General features: G+C 45.5%; 1 protein-coding gene across 10 annotated transcripts in view; it reads left to right on the top strand.

The window, feature by feature from the left end:
• The window catches only part of scn8aa (sodium channel, voltage gated, type VIII, alpha subunit a), a 98,464-nt gene that overhangs the window by 67,700 nt on the left and 10,090 nt on the right, over positions 1 to 20,674 (top strand). For 6 of the 10 annotated variants that reach the window (XM_046366172.1, XM_046366168.1, XM_046366170.1 and 3 more), the window contains 7 exons: positions 396 to 752; positions 1,012 to 1,485; positions 1,725 to 1,727; positions 3,171 to 3,291; positions 3,520 to 3,674; positions 7,167 to 7,340; positions 16,093 to 16,215. In XM_046366172.1, coding sequence (XP_046222128.1) covers positions 396 to 752; positions 1,012 to 1,485; positions 1,725 to 1,727; positions 3,171 to 3,291; positions 3,520 to 3,674; positions 7,167 to 7,340; positions 16,093 to 16,215 — 1,407 coding nt within the window. The remainder of the gene's footprint in view (positions 1 to 395; positions 753 to 1,011; positions 1,486 to 1,724; positions 1,728 to 3,170; positions 3,292 to 3,519; positions 3,675 to 7,166; positions 7,341 to 16,092; positions 16,216 to 20,674) is intronic. The other 4 variants (XM_046366174.1, XM_046366171.1, XM_046366167.1 and 1 more) reach the window with 1 other exon arrangement.

Genomic DNA, 20,674 nt, shown 5'->3' with positions numbered 1-20,674 from the left:
CAAATGTACGTGTCTGTCAGTTGTGTACACAAATCATATCAATTCCACAGTGTGCATTGATTCACGTGCTGAATGATTACATGGTGTTGCTCAACTACAGCACTGTCTGTTGTAGTGATACATTTACTTGTATGCAATACAACTTACTCTATATACTGCCTTACTAGTCTTTGTACTGCTAGTTTTCATAATGACTACTTCTGCTCTATCAATTATCATACCAATACCCCAAGAGCCATTTCCGCAACCAGAACTATTGATCACTCAAACCCCAGCTGCTAATGAGTATTTTCCTCTCTCCCTTCTTCCATCATTCTCACATCCTGTCTTCCCCCCCTCTCTCTCTCTTCCTCCCTCCCATCTCCATCACTCTCTTCCATGCCCCTCTCCCTCAGCTAAGAGTGTTTAAACTGGCCAAGTCATGGCCCACACTCAACATGCTGATCAAGATCATCGGTAACTCTGTTGGCGCCCTGGGAAACCTGACCCTCGTCTTAGCGCTCATCGTCTTCATCTTTGCCGTGGTCGGCATGCAGCTGTTCGGCAAGAACTACAAAGACTGTGTGTGTAAGATCGCCCTTGACTGTAAGCTGCCCCGCTGGCACATGCACGACTTCTTCCACTCGTTCCTGATGGTGTTCCGGGTGCTGTGCGGGGAGTGGATCGAGACCATGTGGGACTGTATGGAGGTGGCCGGACAGGGCATGTGTCTCATCGTCTTCATGATGGTCATGGTCATCGGGAACTTGGTGGTAAGTGTCCCCAGAGTGTATCTTTGTATACAATACTAGCCTTCCTGATGGTCCTCAAACCCCAGTCGCCATAACCGAGGGCGGTGACCGTAATCGCCGGCCCAAGAACCGTAACTCCCTGGCAGCAGTTTGCCGTCTTATGAACGGCAGGTTCGTTGCACTACACATACCAGGTCCCATGTGTACACACATCTCCGTTGGCCATACCAGTTCCACCCTCACGTCTGACCCAGTGTGTGCCTGATTCTCCTCCCTACAGGTGTTGAACCTTTTCCTTGCCTTGCTGCTGTCCTCGTTCAGCGCAGACAACTTAGCCGCAACAGATGACGACGGAGAGATGAACAACCTTCAGATCTCCGTCATCCGCATCAAGAAGGGCATCGCCTGGTTCAAGATCAAGCTGGCAGAGTTGGTGCTCAGCTTGACCAAGAAGCCGCCGGTGGAGGATGAACAGAAACCTTTAGACGACATGTACAACAAGAAACTGAACTGTATCGCCAACCACAGTGGTGTGGATATCAACCGCGACCTGGACTACACCAAGAATGGTAACGGCACCACTAGTGGTATAGGGAGCAGCGTCGGGAAGTACATGATCGACGAGGACCACATGTCCTTCATCCACAACCCGAACCTGACCGTGTGCGTTCCCATCGCGGTCGGAGAGTCCGACTTCGAGAACCTCAACACCGAGGACTTCAGTAGCGAGTCGGAGAACGAGAACAGCAAAGAGGTGAGTGGACAGAGAGTTAGTTAGCCACATGTTTAATGCACATGTCGCCATGAGAACCTGGTACCTCAATATGGCTCTGATGAAAAGTAGCACATGGCCAGGAATAGGGTGCCATTTTAGACAAACCCATAGTTTGTCTCTTGATAATGATGTTGTTGTAATGTTGTGGTAATGTTGTGGTAATGACGCAGGAGGTCATTTGAAGATTATGTTGTAGTAACGTTGTGGTGTTTTTGCAGGGGGTAAGTAGCGTTGTGGTTATGTTGTAATGTTGCAGCGATGCAGTAATGTTGCATGGGGGGGGGTAATGTTGTGGTCGCCAAATGGTGTGGTCATGTTGTGGTAATGTTGCATTAATGTTGTGGTAATGTTGTGGTACTGCTTTGTTAATGTTGCGGCAGTCTTATTGTAGTGTTGCGGTAATGTTGTATCAATGCTTTGGTAATGTTGAGGTAATCTTATTGTAATGCTGTGGTGATGTTGTAGTAATGTTGTAGTAATGCATTGCTCCATGGTTGCTGTTTGGTGGTCTCCTGGCGGTAAAGCACGGGTGTGGTCACCAGTTTAACATTAGCTTCCGCTGCCCAAGGCTCTTATGTAACTCCATTACTCATATATACACACACTCATATAGTAATGGCTACTGCCGTGGACGAAATGGATATCTGCTGACCTGTTTTTTTCTTTTCTTCTTAAAACGTCGCCAATACATTTAGCAGTATGGCTAGAGTGGAGGGTTATTTGATATTCCACCCCTGTAGGCTACAGTACGTCTTAAATCTGTGGCATATCACAATGTTAGGAATTGCAGTCGGCTGCTGTGGCTTTGATATTTACAGTTAAGCCTCATCGTCTGTAGTTTCGCATTTTAAGGCAGCTTGAATCGCTCATTGGAGGCTCTCGTTTAAAATCTAGGGCTCGCTAATGTAATGTAAAGTCCAGGTGAATTACAACCAGGTCATTGGTACTCTGCTAGTCATGGCATGTGTTTCCTCAAGGTCATTTAGAACACGTCGAGCATGACAGATCACACACTCAGCATGTGGACATGGGTCGACGCAACTCATTGTGTGTACGACCAGAATGTATCTTAGCCCCAGGACCGTGTCTACATCATCTTCTTCTTCATCCTTTAATCTCTGTATCGTCATCTGTCTGTCTACCTATATGAAGCCTCAGGGAGGTAGCTATTTATACATCGAGACAGGAAGTGAGACGCGCTGTAATGCACGCAGCAGTATGTATGAATGGCTGTGAGAGAGGCTTCGCCGTTTGTCATGTCTCTCTCCCTCTCTCTCGTCTGTCTCTCTCTGTGTACCAAGAACCCAGGATCCATTGCTGCCGACAGGGCTATTGATCAGTCAACCTGCTGCTGATGATGTGTTGTCTCTCTGTCCCTTGTCCTGTCATTCTCTCTCTGTGTGTTTTTGTGTCTGTGTGTCTCTCTGTCGCTCGCTCTCTGTCCCTCTCTCGCTCCGCGTCTGTCTGTATCTCTGTGCGCGTGTGTGTGTGTGTGTGTGTGTGTGTGTGTGTGTGTGTGTGTGTGTGTGTGTGTGTGTGTGTGTGTGTGTGTGTGTGTGTGTGTGTGTGTGTGTGTGTGTGTGTGTGTGTGTGTGTGTGTGTGTGTGTGTGTGTGTGTGTGTGTGTGTGTGTGTGTGTGTGTGCATCTCTGTCTGTGTGTGTAGCTGGACGACACCAGCTCATCGGAGGGCAGCACCATAGACATCAAGCCTGATGTGGAGGTGGAGGCGGTGGTGGTGGAGGCTGTGGAAGAGTACCTAGACCCAGAAAACTGTTGGACACCTGGTAGGACTGCACCTTGCTCTTCCTTGTCCCGCCCCTCTGTGCCCTGCCCCGCCCCTCCCTGCTCTGCCACTCTGAACCACTCCTTGCCCTCCCTGCCCTAAACCATACCCTGACACTCCCTTGTGCCCCTCCCTGCCCTGCTCCTCCCAGTTTGTAATTCATACATTATTTTCAATGTTTTAGTAACGGTATGATGTTGTGTGTTTGCTCCTGTCCCCTTCCGTACAGAGTGTATTATCAAGTATCCATGCTGCGACGTGCCCATCACTCACGGGTGGGGAAAATATTGGTGGTTCCTGAGAAAGACATGCTATCTAATTGTGGAGCATAACTGGTTCGAAACCGTCATTATCTTTATGATCCTACTCAGTAGTGGGGCCCTGGTAAGTCACAGTGTGGAACGTTAACACACACACAAAAAAATGCATATTCTCACACACACACACACACACACACACACACACACAGACAGACACACACACAAAAGATGCACACACAATAGTGTAGGGTGCCATTTCACACACACACACAGGTTGACACAGAACACACAGGGCTGTGTTTCACCACACACTGGCAGGACACACACACAACATGAGACAGAGAGGCTTTGGTCAAAAGATGCGCTAGACAATAGTGTAGGGTGCCATTTCGGACGCAGAAAGGAGGTTGAGTGTGAGTGGAGAAGGTTGGCTATTTAAGGGCTGTGTTTCTCCCTGACTGGCTTTGAGGACATAGGACACAACATGGAGTGGTGCGGTCAGCAGGCCCAGTCACTGAAAAGGGTGGGAGGGAGGGGCCAAGCTGAAGCATCCCAGCCAGTCACTGTACTAAGAAGGGTGGGGGGATGGGCCAAGCTGAAGCATCCCAGCCAGTCACTGTACTAAGAAGGGTGGGGGGATGGGCCAAGCTGAAGCATCCCAGCCAGTCACTGTACTAAGAAGGGTGGGGGGATGGGCCAAGCTGAAGCATCCCAGCCAGTCACTGTACTAAGAAGGGTGGGGGGATGGGCCAAGCTGAAGCATCCCAGCCAGTCACTGTACTAAGAAGGGTGGGGGGATGGGCCAAGCTGAAGCATCCCAGCCAGTCACTGTACTAAGAAGGGTGGGGGGAGGGGCCAAGCTGAAGCATCCCAGCCAGTCACTGTACTAAGAAGGGTGGGGGGATGGGCCAAGCTGAAGCATCCCAGCCAGTCACAGTACTAAGAAGGGTGGGGGGATGGGCCGGGCAGGAGCATCTCAGTCAGTCACTGTACTAAGAAGGGTGGGGGGGATGGGCCAAGCTGAAGCATCCCAGCCAGTCACTGTACTAAGAAGGGTGGGGGGAATGGGCCAAGCTGAAGCATCCCAGCCAGTCACTGTACTAAGAAGGGTGGGGGGATGGGCCAAGCTGAAGCATCCCAGCCAGTCACTGTACTAAGAAGGGTGGGGGGATGGGCCAAGCTGAAGCATCCCAGCCAGTCACTGTACTAAGAAGGGTGGGGGGATGGGCCAAGCTGAAGCATCCCAGCCAGTCACTGTACTAAGAAGGGTGGGGGGAGGGGCCAAGCTGAAGCATCCCAGCCAGTCACTGTACTAAGAAGGGTGGGGGGGGATGGGCCAAGCTGAAGCATCCCAGCCAGTCACAGTACTAAGAAGGGTGGGGGGATGGGCCGGGCAGGAGCATCTCAGTCAGTCACTGTACTAAGAAGGGTGGGGGGATGGGCCAAGCTGAAGCATCCCAGCCAGTCACTGTACTAAGAAGGGTGGGGGGATGGGCCAGGCAGGAGCATCCCAGCCAGTCACTGTACTAAGAAGGGTGGGGGGATGGGCCGGGCAGGAGCATCTCAGTCAGTCACTAAGAAGGGTGGGGGGATGGGCCAGGCAGGAGCATCTCAGCCAGTCACTGTACTAAGAAGGGTGGGGGGGGATGGGCCGGGCAGGAGCATCTCAGTCAGTCACTGTACTAAGAAGGGTGGGGGGATGGGCCGGGCAGGAGCATCTCAGTCAGTCACTGTACTAAGAAGGGTGGGGGGATGGGCCGGGCAGGAGCATCTCAGTCAGTCACTGTACTAAGAAGGGTGGGGGGATGGGCCAGGCAGGAGCATCTCAGCCAGTCACTGTACTAAGAAGGGTGGGGGTAGGGGCCAGGCAGGAGCATCTCAGTCAGTCACTGTACTAAGAAGGGTGGGGGGTGGGCCAGGCAGGAGCATCTCAGCCAGTCACTGTACTAAGAAGGGTGGGGGTAGGGGCCAGGCAGGAGCATCTCAGCCAGTCACTGTACTAAGGAGGGTGGGGGTAGGGGCCAGGCAGGAGCATCTCAGCCAGTCACTGTACTAAGAAGGGTGGGGGTAGGGGCCAGGCAGGAGCATCTCATCCAGTCACTGTACTAAGGAGGGTGGGGGTAGGGGGCCAGGCAGGAGCATCTCAGTCAGTCACTGTACTAAGAAGGGTGGGGGGATGGGCCAGGCAGGAGCATCTCATCCAGTCACTGTACTAAGAAGGGTGGGAGGATGGGCCAGGCAGGAGCATCTCATCCAGTCACTGTACTAAGAAGGGTGGGGGGATGGGCCAGGCAGGAGCATCTCAGCCAGTCACTGTACTAAGATGGGTGGGGGGATGGGCCAGGCAGGAGCATCTCAGCCAGTCACAGTACTAAGGAGGGTGGGGGTAGGGGCCAGGCAGGAGCATCTCAGCCAGTCACTGTACTAAGAAGGGTGGGGGGATGGGCCGGGCAGGAGCATCTCAGCCAGTCACTGTACTAAGAAGGGTGGGGGGATGGGCCAGGCAGGAGCATCTCAGCCAGTCACAGTACTAAGGAGGGTGGGGGTAGGGGCCAGGCAGGAGCATCTCAGTCAGTCACTGTACTAAGAAGGGTGGGGGGATGGGCCAGGCAGGAGCATCTCAGTCAGTCACTGTACTAAGAAGGGTGGGGGGATGGGCCAGGCAGGAGCATCTCAGTCAGTCACTGTACTAAGAAGGGTGGGGGGGATGGGCCAGGCAGGAGCATCTCAGTCAGTCACTGTACTAAGAAGGGTGGGGGGATGGGCCAGGCAGGAGCATCTCAGTCCAGTCACTGTTCTAAGAAGGGTGGGGGGATGGGCCAGGCAGGAGCATCTCAGTCAGTCACTGTACTAAGAAGGGTGGGGGGATGGGCCAGGCAGGAGCATCTCATCCAGTCACTGTACTAAGAAGGGTGGGGGGGTGGGCCAGGCAGGAGCATCTCAGTCAGTCACTGTACTAAGAAGGGTGGGGGGATGGGCCAGGCAGGAGCATCTCAGTCCAGTCACTGTACTAAGAAGGGTGGGGGGATGGGCCAGGCAGGAGCATCTCATCAGTCACTGTTCTAAGAAGGGTGGGGGGGATGGGCCAGGCAGGAGCATCTCATCCAGTCACTGTTCTAACAAGGGTGGGGGGGAATGACTGCCATCTGAGACATATATGGACTCTCTCTGTGATTAATGGACTGTACCATTTATCCGAGAGGGGATCTAATGGACTGTGTGATTTATCAGATAGGATAGGCGGGGGGAATCTATTTCTGGGGCCAAGGGAGCTATGTCCTCAGGCATGACGTCAAATCAGCAGGAATGGAATAGTGCAATCAATACTACATTTTCCTGGGAATTTTAAATATTATTTTTTTGTCATGATTGAGCAACAGAACCGTTGCTGTGTACACTTTCATCACTTTTAATGTAAATAGTCTGTTGACTTTATTGTGTCTCTAATCCTCCATGATTTGTTTTATATTCGCTGTTGTACTTATATGGCTGAGGCAAATGATAGGCTATGTATTTAAAATCTTTCAATAAATTAATCAATCCCAGAGCATGTTCGTTTTACCCACCAATTCAGCTGAAGATAACCGTGTATGTGCCACCCCCCCCCCCCCCCCAGGCTTTTGAGGATGTGTACATCCAGCAGAGGAAGACCATCAGGACCATCTTGGAATACGCCGACAGTGTGTTCACATACATTTTTATCCTAGAGATGTTGCTCAAGTGGGTCGCCTACGGATTCCACAAGTACTTCACCAACGCCTGGTGCTGGCTCGACTTCTTTATTGTCGATGTAAGTAACATTTTCTGGTTCTTTATGGTAGATTTGGTAGCCATTTTGTATAGGCAGGATAGGAGGCTAGGACCTTAGAAATAGAATTGACTTGAATGGGGAGGCCCATTCTAGGAATTCTATTTCTATGGCAACCGCACTCTGTTGAAGCAACATACTATACTGTGTACATTCTAAAACACTGCCTGTCATGTAGAGTTACAGTGAAAAACACACATTGTTATGTAAAAATAGATATATTCCATATATTATATATAGGGCCTACGGCGTGCTTTCAGCCACACAGTACACTGTTAAAGTAGCTGTCCAGTGTTTCCAGATTTCTATGAAATATGATCTATAATTAATTACAATATGAGTGAAATAGTTTTCCTTCCAAATCTTTTTTTATTAAGTATGTTTGAAAAGCAGCTTTTTTTGTGTTTGAATGGTGTGGGCGTACACAAACAACAGAAATATTTTTTATGACACGTAAACAGCTGATTGGCCAGTTCAGCCAATGAGACGTCTCAGACAAAAGCATTATGTCATACTCTATGAGGAAATAGAAGAAAAAAATTTAACGGTCTGTTTGTGACACAAGTTTGAGTTTTTTCCCTCTAATTTATGCTTTGGCAACAAATATGACTATAGGACGAGTTAACATCTCGATTTGAGTATGAGTTAACAGATGATGTGTTTTTAAAAGTGAGATTTTCACTGGACAGTTACTTTAAGTTATCCCTTATCGAGGTATTCGGTACTGTGATTCCTAACATAGGCTTCTGTCTAACAGGGTGTGGTGTGGTATGGTAGGGTTGAGAGGACAGATAGAGTAGTAAAACGAACAGCAACTTCATGTTAAGCAATGGGTGAGAAGACATGATGATATTCACATTAACAGAAAGTGTAGGATTCATCAATCTTACAATATCCAATATCCATATCCCAAGAGAACATGGAAGTGTTTACTATACCATGAGTTAGTCCATCAATTTGAAGTGGATCTATGTCTCTTCACCACTTGCATCTCCATGAAGTCATTTCTCTCTCTCTCTCTGTTTACTTGCTTTCTTGTCAATCTGCAATGCTTGAATATGAACGGCAATTCTCTGTTTGTGAGTTTGGCTATTATGTGCCTTCGTGTGCGATGAAGCAAGGAATTGTGCGCTCTCTGTTTCCCCATCATGTGCAAATAGAAACCAATTCTATTGTTTTATGACATAACAGCGGTAAGAAAAATGATTCGAATTTGATGACAATGATGTTGGAATGTGAATGCTGGTAGCTAAGCAGCAGTACAAATTGGAATCAATCAGCCAATCAATAACCAAGATTATTGATCAACATATTCAAGCAATGCTCAGCAACAACAGGGTATGCGTCCTCTACTGTCCTCTACCGTGTCTCTACTGTGTCCTCTGCTGTGTCTCTGACCTGTCCACAGTGCAATCTACTGTATGTCTAATGTACTGGATGTCTTTTATATCTCTGTGTTATTGGTCATTCTCTGCCCCTTCTGTGACACAACTCTTGACGGTCTTTGGAACAGTGGAATTTCTTTAATTCCGTTATTAAATTCTAAGTTGATTAATACATTCTAAATGAATCCAGGACCATTGAATTGATTAGTTATGGGAATTCACGGTTGGTTGCTTTAACAGTAATATATATATATATATATATATATATATATATATATAATATATAAAACAGGCAGAGAAATTCCTTCAGACTTGAAAGTTGACGGCTCAGCAAGGGGCATTGAGTAATGTCATGGTGCCAAGATATGATCCAATCCCCTAACTGAACTGTGTCTGTGGTGTGGAAATCCTGCTTCGGTGGTCAGATTTGGCCAATGACCTTGGTTATTACCTTGTCATTGGAAAGATGAAGAAGCTCTCTTCTGTGTGTTGTTCAACTCTTACCTCTGTCCTTGAACTAACCACCTCTCAACAGTCGCCGACACACTGTTTGTGTGGTCCAGACCAAGCCATCTCTGTCTGACAGGAGTTCTATCTGACCCCTAATGGTTGGAGGTTAGATATGATCAGTGGAGGCTGGTGAGGGAAGGACGGCTCATCGTAATAGCTGAAATGGAATGGTATCAAACACATTGATGGAATTCCGTTGCAGCCATTACCGTGAGCCCGTCCTCCAATTTAAAGTGCCACCAGCCGCCACTGGAGATGATACAGTATGAGAATGTGACTGTTGACCCCATAGAGATCCTGTGATTCTCTATGTATTTCCGTGGTTGACCCATCTATTCTTAAACACCGAACAAACACTGCTGAGACGCACCGAAAAGACAAAACGGCGAAAAGCAGCGGGTGGCCGTGCTCTGTTAGCCAACACCTGCTGGGTGTCAACGAACGGTGGTGATACAATATGTAGACTCGAAATGAACAGAAAATGACGCCCGCCCGCTGTTTTTAGCCGTTGGTAGTCATGGTGTGTTTTGGCCTTTACGGTCACAGTATGCTTGACTTTACAATAGGCTGTATTGATTGGCATCAGCCATTGTCAGAGTTAAAGGCATGTTATACCGATCTCATTTGAGTACAGTTACTTCCTTTTCATGCCTTTTAAAATGACATTGTTACTCGGTAAATCCCTAAGGAATAATCAACTTGAATTAATTACAGTCTTTTTGCTAACTATTTTCAGTCGTTGTTAATGTCAAACATGTTCCAGATATGGTGCTGTTTTATGTACAGTAGTAACTGAGGTAGAATATAATTAACACTAACCTAAAACGTACCGTAGTTTACAAAACAATCATGTAAAACACAAGACACAAGTTCTACCTAAATCTAATTGAAGTCCTATATGTACCCCACAGAGTTAGTGACCCCTCTATGGACTGACTGACTCCAATGTAACCCACGACCCAGAGCCATTGATATACACTACAATAGAGTTAGGTGGCGAGTTTGGTGCCACTATGGGGTTCTATCAGAACACTTCACCAAACTCTGTATATTGATGGCTCTACCACGCCCCTCCCCAACCCCTTCTTTACCCACAACCCTCGGCTTCAGCCCGAGCCAACAGGGTTGTGATGCACAGAGCTGCAGTGTGTTCATTGTTGCGGTGTGAACCAACACTTGGGAGGATGGCAGTACTGTACTACGGCCGTACAGTGGCCTACATTTCCCAAGATGCACTTGGGATGGTCGTATGGTATGGGGGCCGACAATTCCCTCCCAAGCTGTCAATGTTTTACAACAAAGTGTGACATACCCCCTATCCCCCCCTACCTCCCTCGACCCAAACCCCACCCCCCCTCCCGTCCTCCTTAAAGTCTTACGCTTCCTCTTACCCCAGGAATGTTGTGAGTGACCTTTGACCTTGTGCTGAGGTGATGATGTAATGATGGTGGCAGCCAGTTGGTAAGTTTGGTCCTCCAGACTGGCAAACAAGCAGTCAGTCCCTCTTAAAATGCTGCTGTGCCTCACCGAGTCTAGGTCGTCCTGGGTAGTCCGTCTGTTTGTGGCCTGTCTGTGACTCTACTGTCTGTCATTGTCACTGTGATGTCTGTGGTTTGGTTTGGAGTTAACCATGTCTCTCTGTGGGCACCATCAGAAGGGGGACACCATCATTGCTTAAGTTTATACGAGCATGAATTACTCTCTGTGTGTGTGTGTGTGTGTGTGTGTGCGTGTTTATCTGTTCCACATACCTTTTGTGTTTTGATATATTTCTGTTGAGTTATATTTTCATTGGCCTCTCTGGTTCTTGATTTGTATTTTAGAAATGTGAATAGCAAATGTGATACAGTAGAATTACTATGAGAAGACAGAATAACTTACTGGGCCCTTGCTTTGTTTAGCCATACATTACTTACCTCTAGACTATTTGGTCCAAAAAGTTGAAGAATAGATTCTGATCAAATCAGGTGCTTTACATTGTTGAGAAAACAGTCAGTTACAGTACACCGCTATCTTAATGACACTATCTTAATAATACAGTACAGTATTTCTTTGGATACCAACATTTTTATGCAGGACTCAGTACTCTTCTATTATATAACCACAGTGCTGTAAGGTAGAATCTAGATCAAAACAAATCCTTCTAGTAAAGCTAGTAGCCAGTCGAGTTTGGGGATGGAGTCGTTACGTAATAGCGGAATGAGGCTGGATCCATCCATCCATCCTTTTATTTTATAAGACATTTAGCCATTTTCATCATTGTTGTTTTTGTTCTGTTTGATTTTAGTTTCCGTTGTCTTTCTGTTTTTCTTTCTGTTTCTGTTCCACTGTTCCTCATTGGATCACAGCCCAGAGATGTGATTGGCCTTGCCTTGCAGAGCTCGACGCTGATTCGCTGAGGGCTGCCACACCCACACAGCAGGCCCCTTGATCTCTAAGGGGGAGGGGCACTCCAAGGGGTCAGGCTGAGGCTGAAGGTGACAAATACCCCAAATACTGTGACGGTAGAATAAAGGCAAAATCTTTATTTTATTTTTGTGTATCTGTTCAAAAGAAGCACAATGGAAATAAGTCAGTGACTTATCCTTGAAGTGTGTTTTTTTTTCTCTAAATGATTAATAAATTCAATCAATTTATCATCGCCATGATCATACAGCTTGCTGGGTTATTATACAGCTATACTGATTATTAACAAATGGGAGGTCCTCAACTAAAAGAATTGAGCCACCTAGAATCTGATGGAATCGTGTGTAATATACAGGTCATACGGAGTCCTGGAGACTCAGGAGCCCTTGAACCACATATCCCAGAGATGACTCATCATGAGTCACGAGTCCAGTGGTGAGTTCCATGCCGATAGCTTCATCGCCGTCAACTGGAATGACCAGAGTGCCATTGTACGTAGTATATCAGTTTTCATTGACTGTAGTACTGCCAATGGCCTTAAAATCTAAATAAAGATTTAGCCTTTGTTAGAATCCCCCCTCTATCTGTGACTGGTCTGGTCAGCTTTGGATGTTGTGTTCTTTGCAGTGAGTTTGACCAGTATGTTCTGGTTGGCTGGTTGGAGGTGCCTTCACATGTTTTTACTGTGCACCACTGTTTTCCCTTTGTTAAGGAACTGGTGCTCTCTCTCTTCCCAGTCTCACCACCTGAACAATGGCAGCGTGAGGAGATCGGGCCAAACTTTTTGTGTTTTGCCGTTCTAAGAACTATTAGATGGACATCTGTAATGTTGAATCAATGAGATACTGAAGTACCATTTAGTCACGTCAGGGTGGGGGGTCAATTCTATTTCAAATCAGGAAGTAAACGGAAATGACTAATGATGAGAATTGACATTGGAATTTCAGTTGACTTCCTAAATTGACGGAAAAAGCCATTGCCACAACTGGCCTTGCTCTCCTCTCTTCACTATATGCCTACTGGTTCTGCTTTCCAGACTCATGGTACTCCGACCCCAATTGTGTCTGAGATACAACAGGAAGTGGCTACTGTACAGGCCTGCTGGTCACAGCAGCTCCCCTTCATCTTCTAATGACAGACATTGCCTCCTTGAGGTGACCTCATCATTCCTTAACACCCTTCCCTCGCTTCTATACAGTGCATACAGAATGTGCTGCTGCCTATTTATCACCAGACTCTCCTGTTAATGATGACTCTGCAAAAGCTCCCTTTCCACTGAGTGTCTAATCTGACGCTTGAACTTAGTACCAAAGTTCCTAGTCCATTTCCAGAGGCTAAAACAGAGCTTAGAGAGTCTGAGGCCCAGCTCTGGGCTAAGCACTTACTGAGCGGTCCAATGCATTATTATAAAGCTATATTACAAAACCTCTGAGATGGAAGCAATTCATTTGTTGACTATCGGTATGTTGCCTTTCTATGAATGATAAATGTGAAGAATGATGACTAATCAATATTTAAAGTGTCAAGCTTAGGGGAATTGTTTGTGTTGATTACAGAAAAGTCACTCCTGTAAACTTTTATTTTTGGCTAGTGTTATCCCCCAAAATCATATTTGCAAGTACAAATAAAACCTGATTAACGCTCATGAATTAAAAAATAAATAAAAGAACTTGGGCCTCCCGGGTGGCGCAGTGGTTAAGGGCGCTGTACTGCAGCGCCAGCTGTGCCACCAGAGACTCTGGGTTCGCGCCCCGCTCTGTCGTAACCGGCCGCGACCGGGAGGTCCGTGGGGCGACGTACAATTGGCCTAGCGTCCTCCGGGTTAGGGAGGGCTTGGCCGGTAGGGATATCCTTGTCTCATCGCGCACCAGCGACTCCTGTGGCGGGCTGGGCGTAGTGCACGCTAACCAAGGTTGCCAGGTGCACGGTGTTTCTTCCGACACATTGGTGCGGCTGGATTCCGGGTTGGATGCGCGCTGTGTTAAGAAGCAATGCCTCTTGTTGGGTTGTGTATCGGAGGACGCATGACTTTCAACCTTTGTCTCTCCCGAGCCCGTACGGGAGTTGTAGCGATGAGACAAAATAGGAGCTACTAAACAATTGGATGCCATGAAATTGGGGAGAAAAAGGGGTAAAATTCAAAAATATATTAAATTTTTTAAAGAACTCGGGCCCCATGACTGAGTGGCAGGTGCGGTACTGTGTGTGAGAGTGGGGGAGCAAGGTGAAGCTATTTATTTATTTTTACTTCACCCTTATTTAACAATTTGCAACTCCGACCCGGCCAAGATAAAGCGTAGCAATTCGACACATACAACAACACAGAGTTACACATGGAATAAACAAAAAATACAGTCAATAATACAGTAGAACAAAAGAAAACAAAAAAGTCTATATACAGTGAGTGCAAATGAGGTAAGTTAAGGAAATAAATAGACCATGGTGGGCGAAGTTATTACAATATAGCAATTAAAACACTGGAATGGTAGATCGGCAGAAGATGAATGTGCAAGTAGAGATACTGGGGTGCAAAGGAGCAAGATAAATAAATAAAATAAATAAATACAGTATGGGGATGAGGTAGGTAGATAGATGGGCTGTTTACAGATGGGCTATGTACAGGTGCAGTGATCTGTGAGCTGCTCTGACAGCTGGTGCTTAAAGTTAGTGAGGGAGATGGGAGTCTCCAGCTTCAGAGATTTTTGCAGAACTGGAAGGAAAGAGAACCAAAGGGGGAATTGCCTTTGGGGTTGACCAGTGAGATATACCTGCTGGAGTGCGTGCTACGAGTGGGTGCTGCTATGGTGACCAGTGAGCTGAGATAAGGCGGGGCTTTACCTAGTAGAGACTTGTAGATAACCTGTAGCCAGTGGGTTTGGCGACGAGTATGAAGCAAGGGTCAACCAACGAGAGCGTACAGGTCGCAATGGTGGGTAGTGTTTGGTGACAAAACAGATGGCACTGTGATAGACTGCATCCAGTTTGTTGAGTAGAGTGTTGGAGGTTATTTTATAGATGACATCATCAAAGTCGAGGATCGGTATGATGGTCAGTTTTACGAGGGTATGTTTGGCAGCATGAGTGAAGGATGCTTTGTTGTGAAATAGGAAGCCATTTCTAGATTTAATTTTGGATTGGAGATGCTTAATGTGAGTCTGGAAGGAGAATTTACAGTCTAACCAGACACCTAGGTATTTGTAGTTGTCCACATATTCTAAGTCACAACCGTCCAGAGTAGTGATGTTGGGCGGGAGGGCAGGTGTGGGCAGCGATCGGTGGAAGAGCATGCATTTGGTTTAACTTGCATTTAAGAGCAGTTGGAGGCCACGGAAGGAGAGTTGTATGGCATTGAAGCTCACTTAGCCCTGACAAATCCTTTCAGTACTTCACAAGTGCATAGCTTAGGGGTTGATTCGGTGTTGGGCCATTGTGTGTGAGAGTGGGGGAGAAGCACCCGTTTCTTTGAGGTTGTGTGTTGTTACCTGTTCCTGTGTGTAACTCTACTGTACTCAGTGTCTCTCCAGTGGTCCTTTAAGTGCCATCCAGTGCCAAATAACTAATGTGTCCAATCTCCCCTTAACCCTCTATCCCAAACCCTTTACTACTGTCAGTGTGTGGTTAACTGTATGAATTGTATGTGGCTCCTATTTGATTCTAATGCTGTGTGAATATGATAAGGAGATTTTTGGCAAATCAAAATGACGTACATGTACATATTTACCTGTATTCTTTCTCTTAGGTTCCGTTAAGTTTGTCTGTCTTAAATTATATGGGATATTATGCCTCAGCCGAGCGCGACAGACATGGAGACACAATGTTAGAGGGGCCAGGGTAAGGTTCCACAAGCCTGTTGGGTTTTTATATTAACTTCTACAGGTTGTAACCTCTCTCCTTTCCTCCCTCCCTCCCCTCTTCCTCCTCCTCCTCCTCCTCCTCCCCAGTCCCCTTTGTTCGCCTGTCTGTATCTGTACTGAATCAGTCGTGTGCTGTGGCAAAACATTTTGGCCTATTTTTCCCTTCCTTTGAGTCTTATGTATTTCTCTTTCTCCTCTTTTTCTCTCTCTCTCTCTCTCTCAACCACAAGTTTCTTTGCAGGTACAAAGGAGTTTGTCAAGTCTCGTCCAACTGCCCTAAAATTACAGAAACAAACCCCTCCTCCTGCGGCCTACCTACTACTGCTACTAAAACACTACGCACATAAAACCTATACTAAACATTGACCTTCTCTCTCAATGTATATACATATATAAATGCAATATTATACATGTATATACATACATATAGATTTATGTGTGTATGTCAAGCAACTCTCTCCAACCAATGCCAGCCCTATTGCTCCAAGGGCTCTCGTCTGAGTCTCTCGTCTACTTTTAGAGAATATTCTCACTACTTCTAACAGTTTGGAACTCTTTTGCTTCTCTGTTTGTGTGTAGGTGTCTATAATCAGTCTGGTAGCTAATGCACTGGGCTACTCGGATCTAGGTCCTATTAAATCACTAAGGACACTAAGGGCCTTGAGACCCCTCAGAGCCTTGTCACGTTTTGAAGGGATGAGGGTAAGATCCAGAAGCTAAGCAGCTGATTCTTACGCATGCCCATTCAACAGTTCATTAAAGCATGCTAGGAACTGAAATATTTTCCAAAAAGTAACCAAACTCAATTTTTTTTTAATGACAAAAAATGATACATTTATTTATTGGGGGATTTTTTTTAATAGTAACTTGAAGGAAATAGTCAAGACAAGAAGTCACCTTTTCATGCACACAAATCCTGTACCATACTTTACACATACAATGTATATATAGATATATATATACGCACACGTCATGATGCAGCTGGAAGTGTAAAGTAATGTTAAATAGTAATGCTACAAAGTTATACAGTATTACCAGCAGGAACTATTTCCCTGGTTTCAATTGAATAAAAAAATATAAATACTAATTCACATTTTCAGTATTACTGGTATGAACAGAAAGAAAAGAACAAAAAAGAGTGAACTAGAGGGACATCACAAAGCTGCCTCATCACATAAAAACGAGTCAAATTAACTGTTATTTATTTATTTTTTTGTTTTTTGTTTTAATGATTGGCTCGAGGGATAAGATAAAAATTTATGTTAGTCAACACTACATGTCAACAAAGCCAAACTACATTTCAAAGCCAAACTACATTTCATGGAACATTTGAATCAACAATTGGCTGGTCATTTGGCCTGATTATCAATCTCTGCTTTTAATCGAGAAGCCCCCCCCCCCCTACCACCACCTGTCCCCAGTTCCCCTAACCCACCCAGACTCTCACCCCAACCACTATACTCACCCTATCATTTAACACATCTATCTGGCATAGAGAACAACCAGTAGGAACCAGGTACCTGGTGGTAAAGACAGGTTACAACTGGTTGTTGTCACCCGTAGTCCCTCTTTCTCTCTATCACATGTAGTCCCTTTCTATCTCCCTATCTTGGATTGCTTGCGTTGTCGTCTAGTTTGAGCTTACCACCCTCTCCACCCTCACCCTCTCCTGAAGCCTCGTATGTAAGTGCAGCACTGTGCAGCACCCCCTTACCTCTGCCCCTACCTCTCCTCCTAACCTTCCACTGCTCACTCCATCTTTGCCAAGTAGATCTGCTGGGCCTGCAGCAGGTCTCAGTCTGTCTGCTCCTCTCTGTTTCCTGCTTGTCCAGGATCTATCTGCATCATCAGGGACTGAGAAAGAACCACACATACACTCCACACTCCACATTGTTGTGGGTCTGAGAAGAGAATATTTTCTAAGCTTCTGCCTGTGTCATTGTGATTATCACTTTGTGTGATGTTAAATGGCTGAATCGCAGAGGTCAGTTAAGTCATGTCAGTTAGTTCAATGTAGACCAGGGGCTTGAATGTGTAGACCGTTGGCCAGATGTGGCCCGAGAGCCGATTTAATGTAAATGCAGACCAGATTCAGTATCTTAGCTTTTTGGTCTTCTTCTTGACCCTAAGGCAGAAGGTTATGAAATATGCTGATAGGCTGCCATCTCACCTAAGGCATTGCTATCCCCATGTCATGACACAAAACATTACATAGAAACTATACTGCAGGTCTTATAGAGCTTCCTGCTTCCTGTTGCCTTCCACTCCCACAGGAAGTAAAACTGGGAGGCAACATTGTTTAGCACACTGGAGCTTTCTCTTATATGTTATATTTTCTCATATAAGAGGAGTGGGTTGGGTTGGGTGGCAGGCAGGCAGGGCCGATATTATATTAAACTACAAGGACCGCATTAGGACAGCACTCGTCTTTCTTAACCCCTAGACAGTCACAGAGCATTTCCCCCATTCCTCTTCATAATGTCCCAAAAATGACAGACCAGGTGTAGTGGCCTAGACGTGTGCTATGCACTACTGTTACTACGGTACAGGAGAGGTTAGATAGCTAATCATCAATTTGACTGACATTTCAGTTCACACTGAAGTGCCCATTCATATTAAATATCCAGTGGCTAAATATGAGGATGACATTGCAAATACGAGCCGATGACATCACAAAACATTTAGGCCCTGGATAGGCTTTATGGATGTAGGCTACTATACGTATGAGTCCACCTCACAAAAATGTACATGGTAGTCATGTTTGTTTAGTTTGCTCAGGTATGAGACTAGCATTGAATTAGAAGGGTTGTATTTCTATGGCGGCTAGACTGGTCAAAATTCCAATGTCATTTTTGGGTGAAAAACCATGGTACATTTTTTAAGGAATGTTGTAGTCAAACATTGCATTGCCCCTATGAATGATCTGATTCATTGGGTGTGTGTGGTAGGAGGTGAGGGTGACCCAGTAGGCCAATACCTGAGGCAGTGATAAAAACAAATCGAAAATTACGTACTCGCCTATTCAAGACCATGTCTATGTTCATCAATTGAGTTGCTATTTTGTTTTGAAAACTTGAAATTCAACTGGACAAGTCAAAGTAGTAAATAAATTGATAGGGAAGTACGAGAATGGAGAGATGACACCGACAACCATAATAATGAAAAGAGATTCTGGAGAGTTAGAATGTTGAGAACTCTTGCTGACTTGAATTTCCTGGCTGTTGCAATGGAAGGTTGTGATTGGAGGAGGCCAATGCAAGTCAACAGCTCTGAGCGAGCAGCATAACACAGCTTTACATTTGAATATATTGCACTGCTTAACATGCAATGATGCAATGGGCTGTTCCTACCTGACTGCCTATGGTCACTTGTGAAATGCTATATCTTTAATTATGCTGCTTTGTAGCCTCATTTTTATTATTTTTTTTGGAGCAATGCAATGTACTGTACAAGCATGACACAGTCGCCAAGTCACCCTTACACCTGTCTAACTATATATTTTCTAATGAGCTTGCTCTCTAGTCTTTAGTCCTAAAAAATATTTTTCGATGATTAACTTTAAATGTAAACAAATCAATAAAAATACCTTCCAGCTGCATCATGTAAAAAATGTGCAGCAGACACATTAGCAGGAAACATCATGAGTCACAGACCAATCACGCGGAGACCTTAGAACCACGGTACCTTTAGAATTGAGTTCTGAGAACCGTAAAACGGATGTCTGAGTTCTTAGAACAGAGGGACTGAATTCTAACTCTGCACCATCTACTGGTCTTGATTTGTGTCAAGAAGGTACACAAGTGTCAAATCCACTTGTCAGATAGATATGCGACATAAAGACAAGCAACATTCTTGGGGCGGTTATCTCTTTATCTCTCTATCCAAAACATTTCTCTCTCTGTTTATTTATCGATTCGAACGGTTCTTGAGATTGCACAACAATGCCATCCATGTAACAACACGCATGTACTCTAATTGCCGACGCACTTTATGCACTTTTGAAAGCCATTTTCCCTCTGCTTTGAGAATAGATTTATAATATATGATATATACAGGTATATATATATTATATATGATATAAGGCATGGCCAATTTGATTATATAAGGCATGGCTAATATTACCTTGAATCTTTGAAAACAAGTTCAATTATACTACCTCAGTAGGAGCAAGTAGTTCATTCTCTCAGCATGTGCAGTGATATGTGTTCTCTTATATGGGAAAGGTGGGAGGTGTGATGTTAGTCAGATGATGCGGCATACTGCTAACTCTTTACGCATCGTGATTGTTCCTCTCAAAAGGTAGCTTTTCCTTCACAGCTATTTCATTTTTCACAATAGATTCTTACGAATGTATTATTAGAGGTCCAAGAACAAGCCTTCAGCTAAATTCAGCTATTTCAGTAAGCTATTTTTATAATATTTTTTGGGATGCTCACACAGAAAGAAGTTGGCACCCAACTACCTGAAGCGTCCATTCTGGCCATATGGTGTTTATCCAACCCCAGTGCCATAGCAGCCAGTTAGCAGCCAGTATCTCCATATGCCATAATCATTCAAGAGGAACAGTCAAAAGCCTGTAGTTAACACTTCCAATAACATGTAGAAAGAGAGTACCTATGATGTCATAATTTACATGTTAACCTCTAAGAGAAGAGTTAACCTATATTTTTGGTTAAAATAAAGACATCCACTTCCGCTAAGCACTAAAAGCATTTGTAAGTAATATTTCTCCAAGAACCAATGGGTAAATCAATAAATATCCATCATTGACATGACCGTTGAACAGCTCCCAAAATCCCCGACTGTAGCTTTTAAATAATCGTTGCAATGTCCTGCACGTTGCTGAGAGAATGCTGATCGGGAAGCTCTCGTTCTGCTCTCTGTCTGCCTGACTGTATGCAAGGAGGGAATATGGCTCCACAAAACAAGTCTGTCTGCTAAAAACAGATGACATGCATGCTTCGCTCAGCTGTGTGCCTGAGAGCTGCTGGTCTGGTCGGCCTGCCTAACACTGTTCGTGAGCTAGTGGTAAACCCCACTATGCACTACCCTCTTAGAAAAAAGGGTTCCCGAAGGGTTCTACTTGGAACCAAAAGGGTTCTACCTCAAACCAACAAGGGTTCTTCAAAGAGTTCTTCTTTGGGGACAGCCAAATGACCCT

Source organism: Oncorhynchus gorbuscha, linkage group LG10, assembly GCF_021184085.1.
Source record: "Oncorhynchus gorbuscha isolate QuinsamMale2020 ecotype Even-year linkage group LG10, OgorEven_v1.0, whole genome shotgun sequence".
Taxonomy (NCBI): Eukaryota; Metazoa; Chordata; class Actinopteri; order Salmoniformes; family Salmonidae; genus Oncorhynchus; species Oncorhynchus gorbuscha.
Note: the sequence above shows the minus strand (reverse complement) of the source record. Positions and strands in the feature narration are given on the sequence as shown.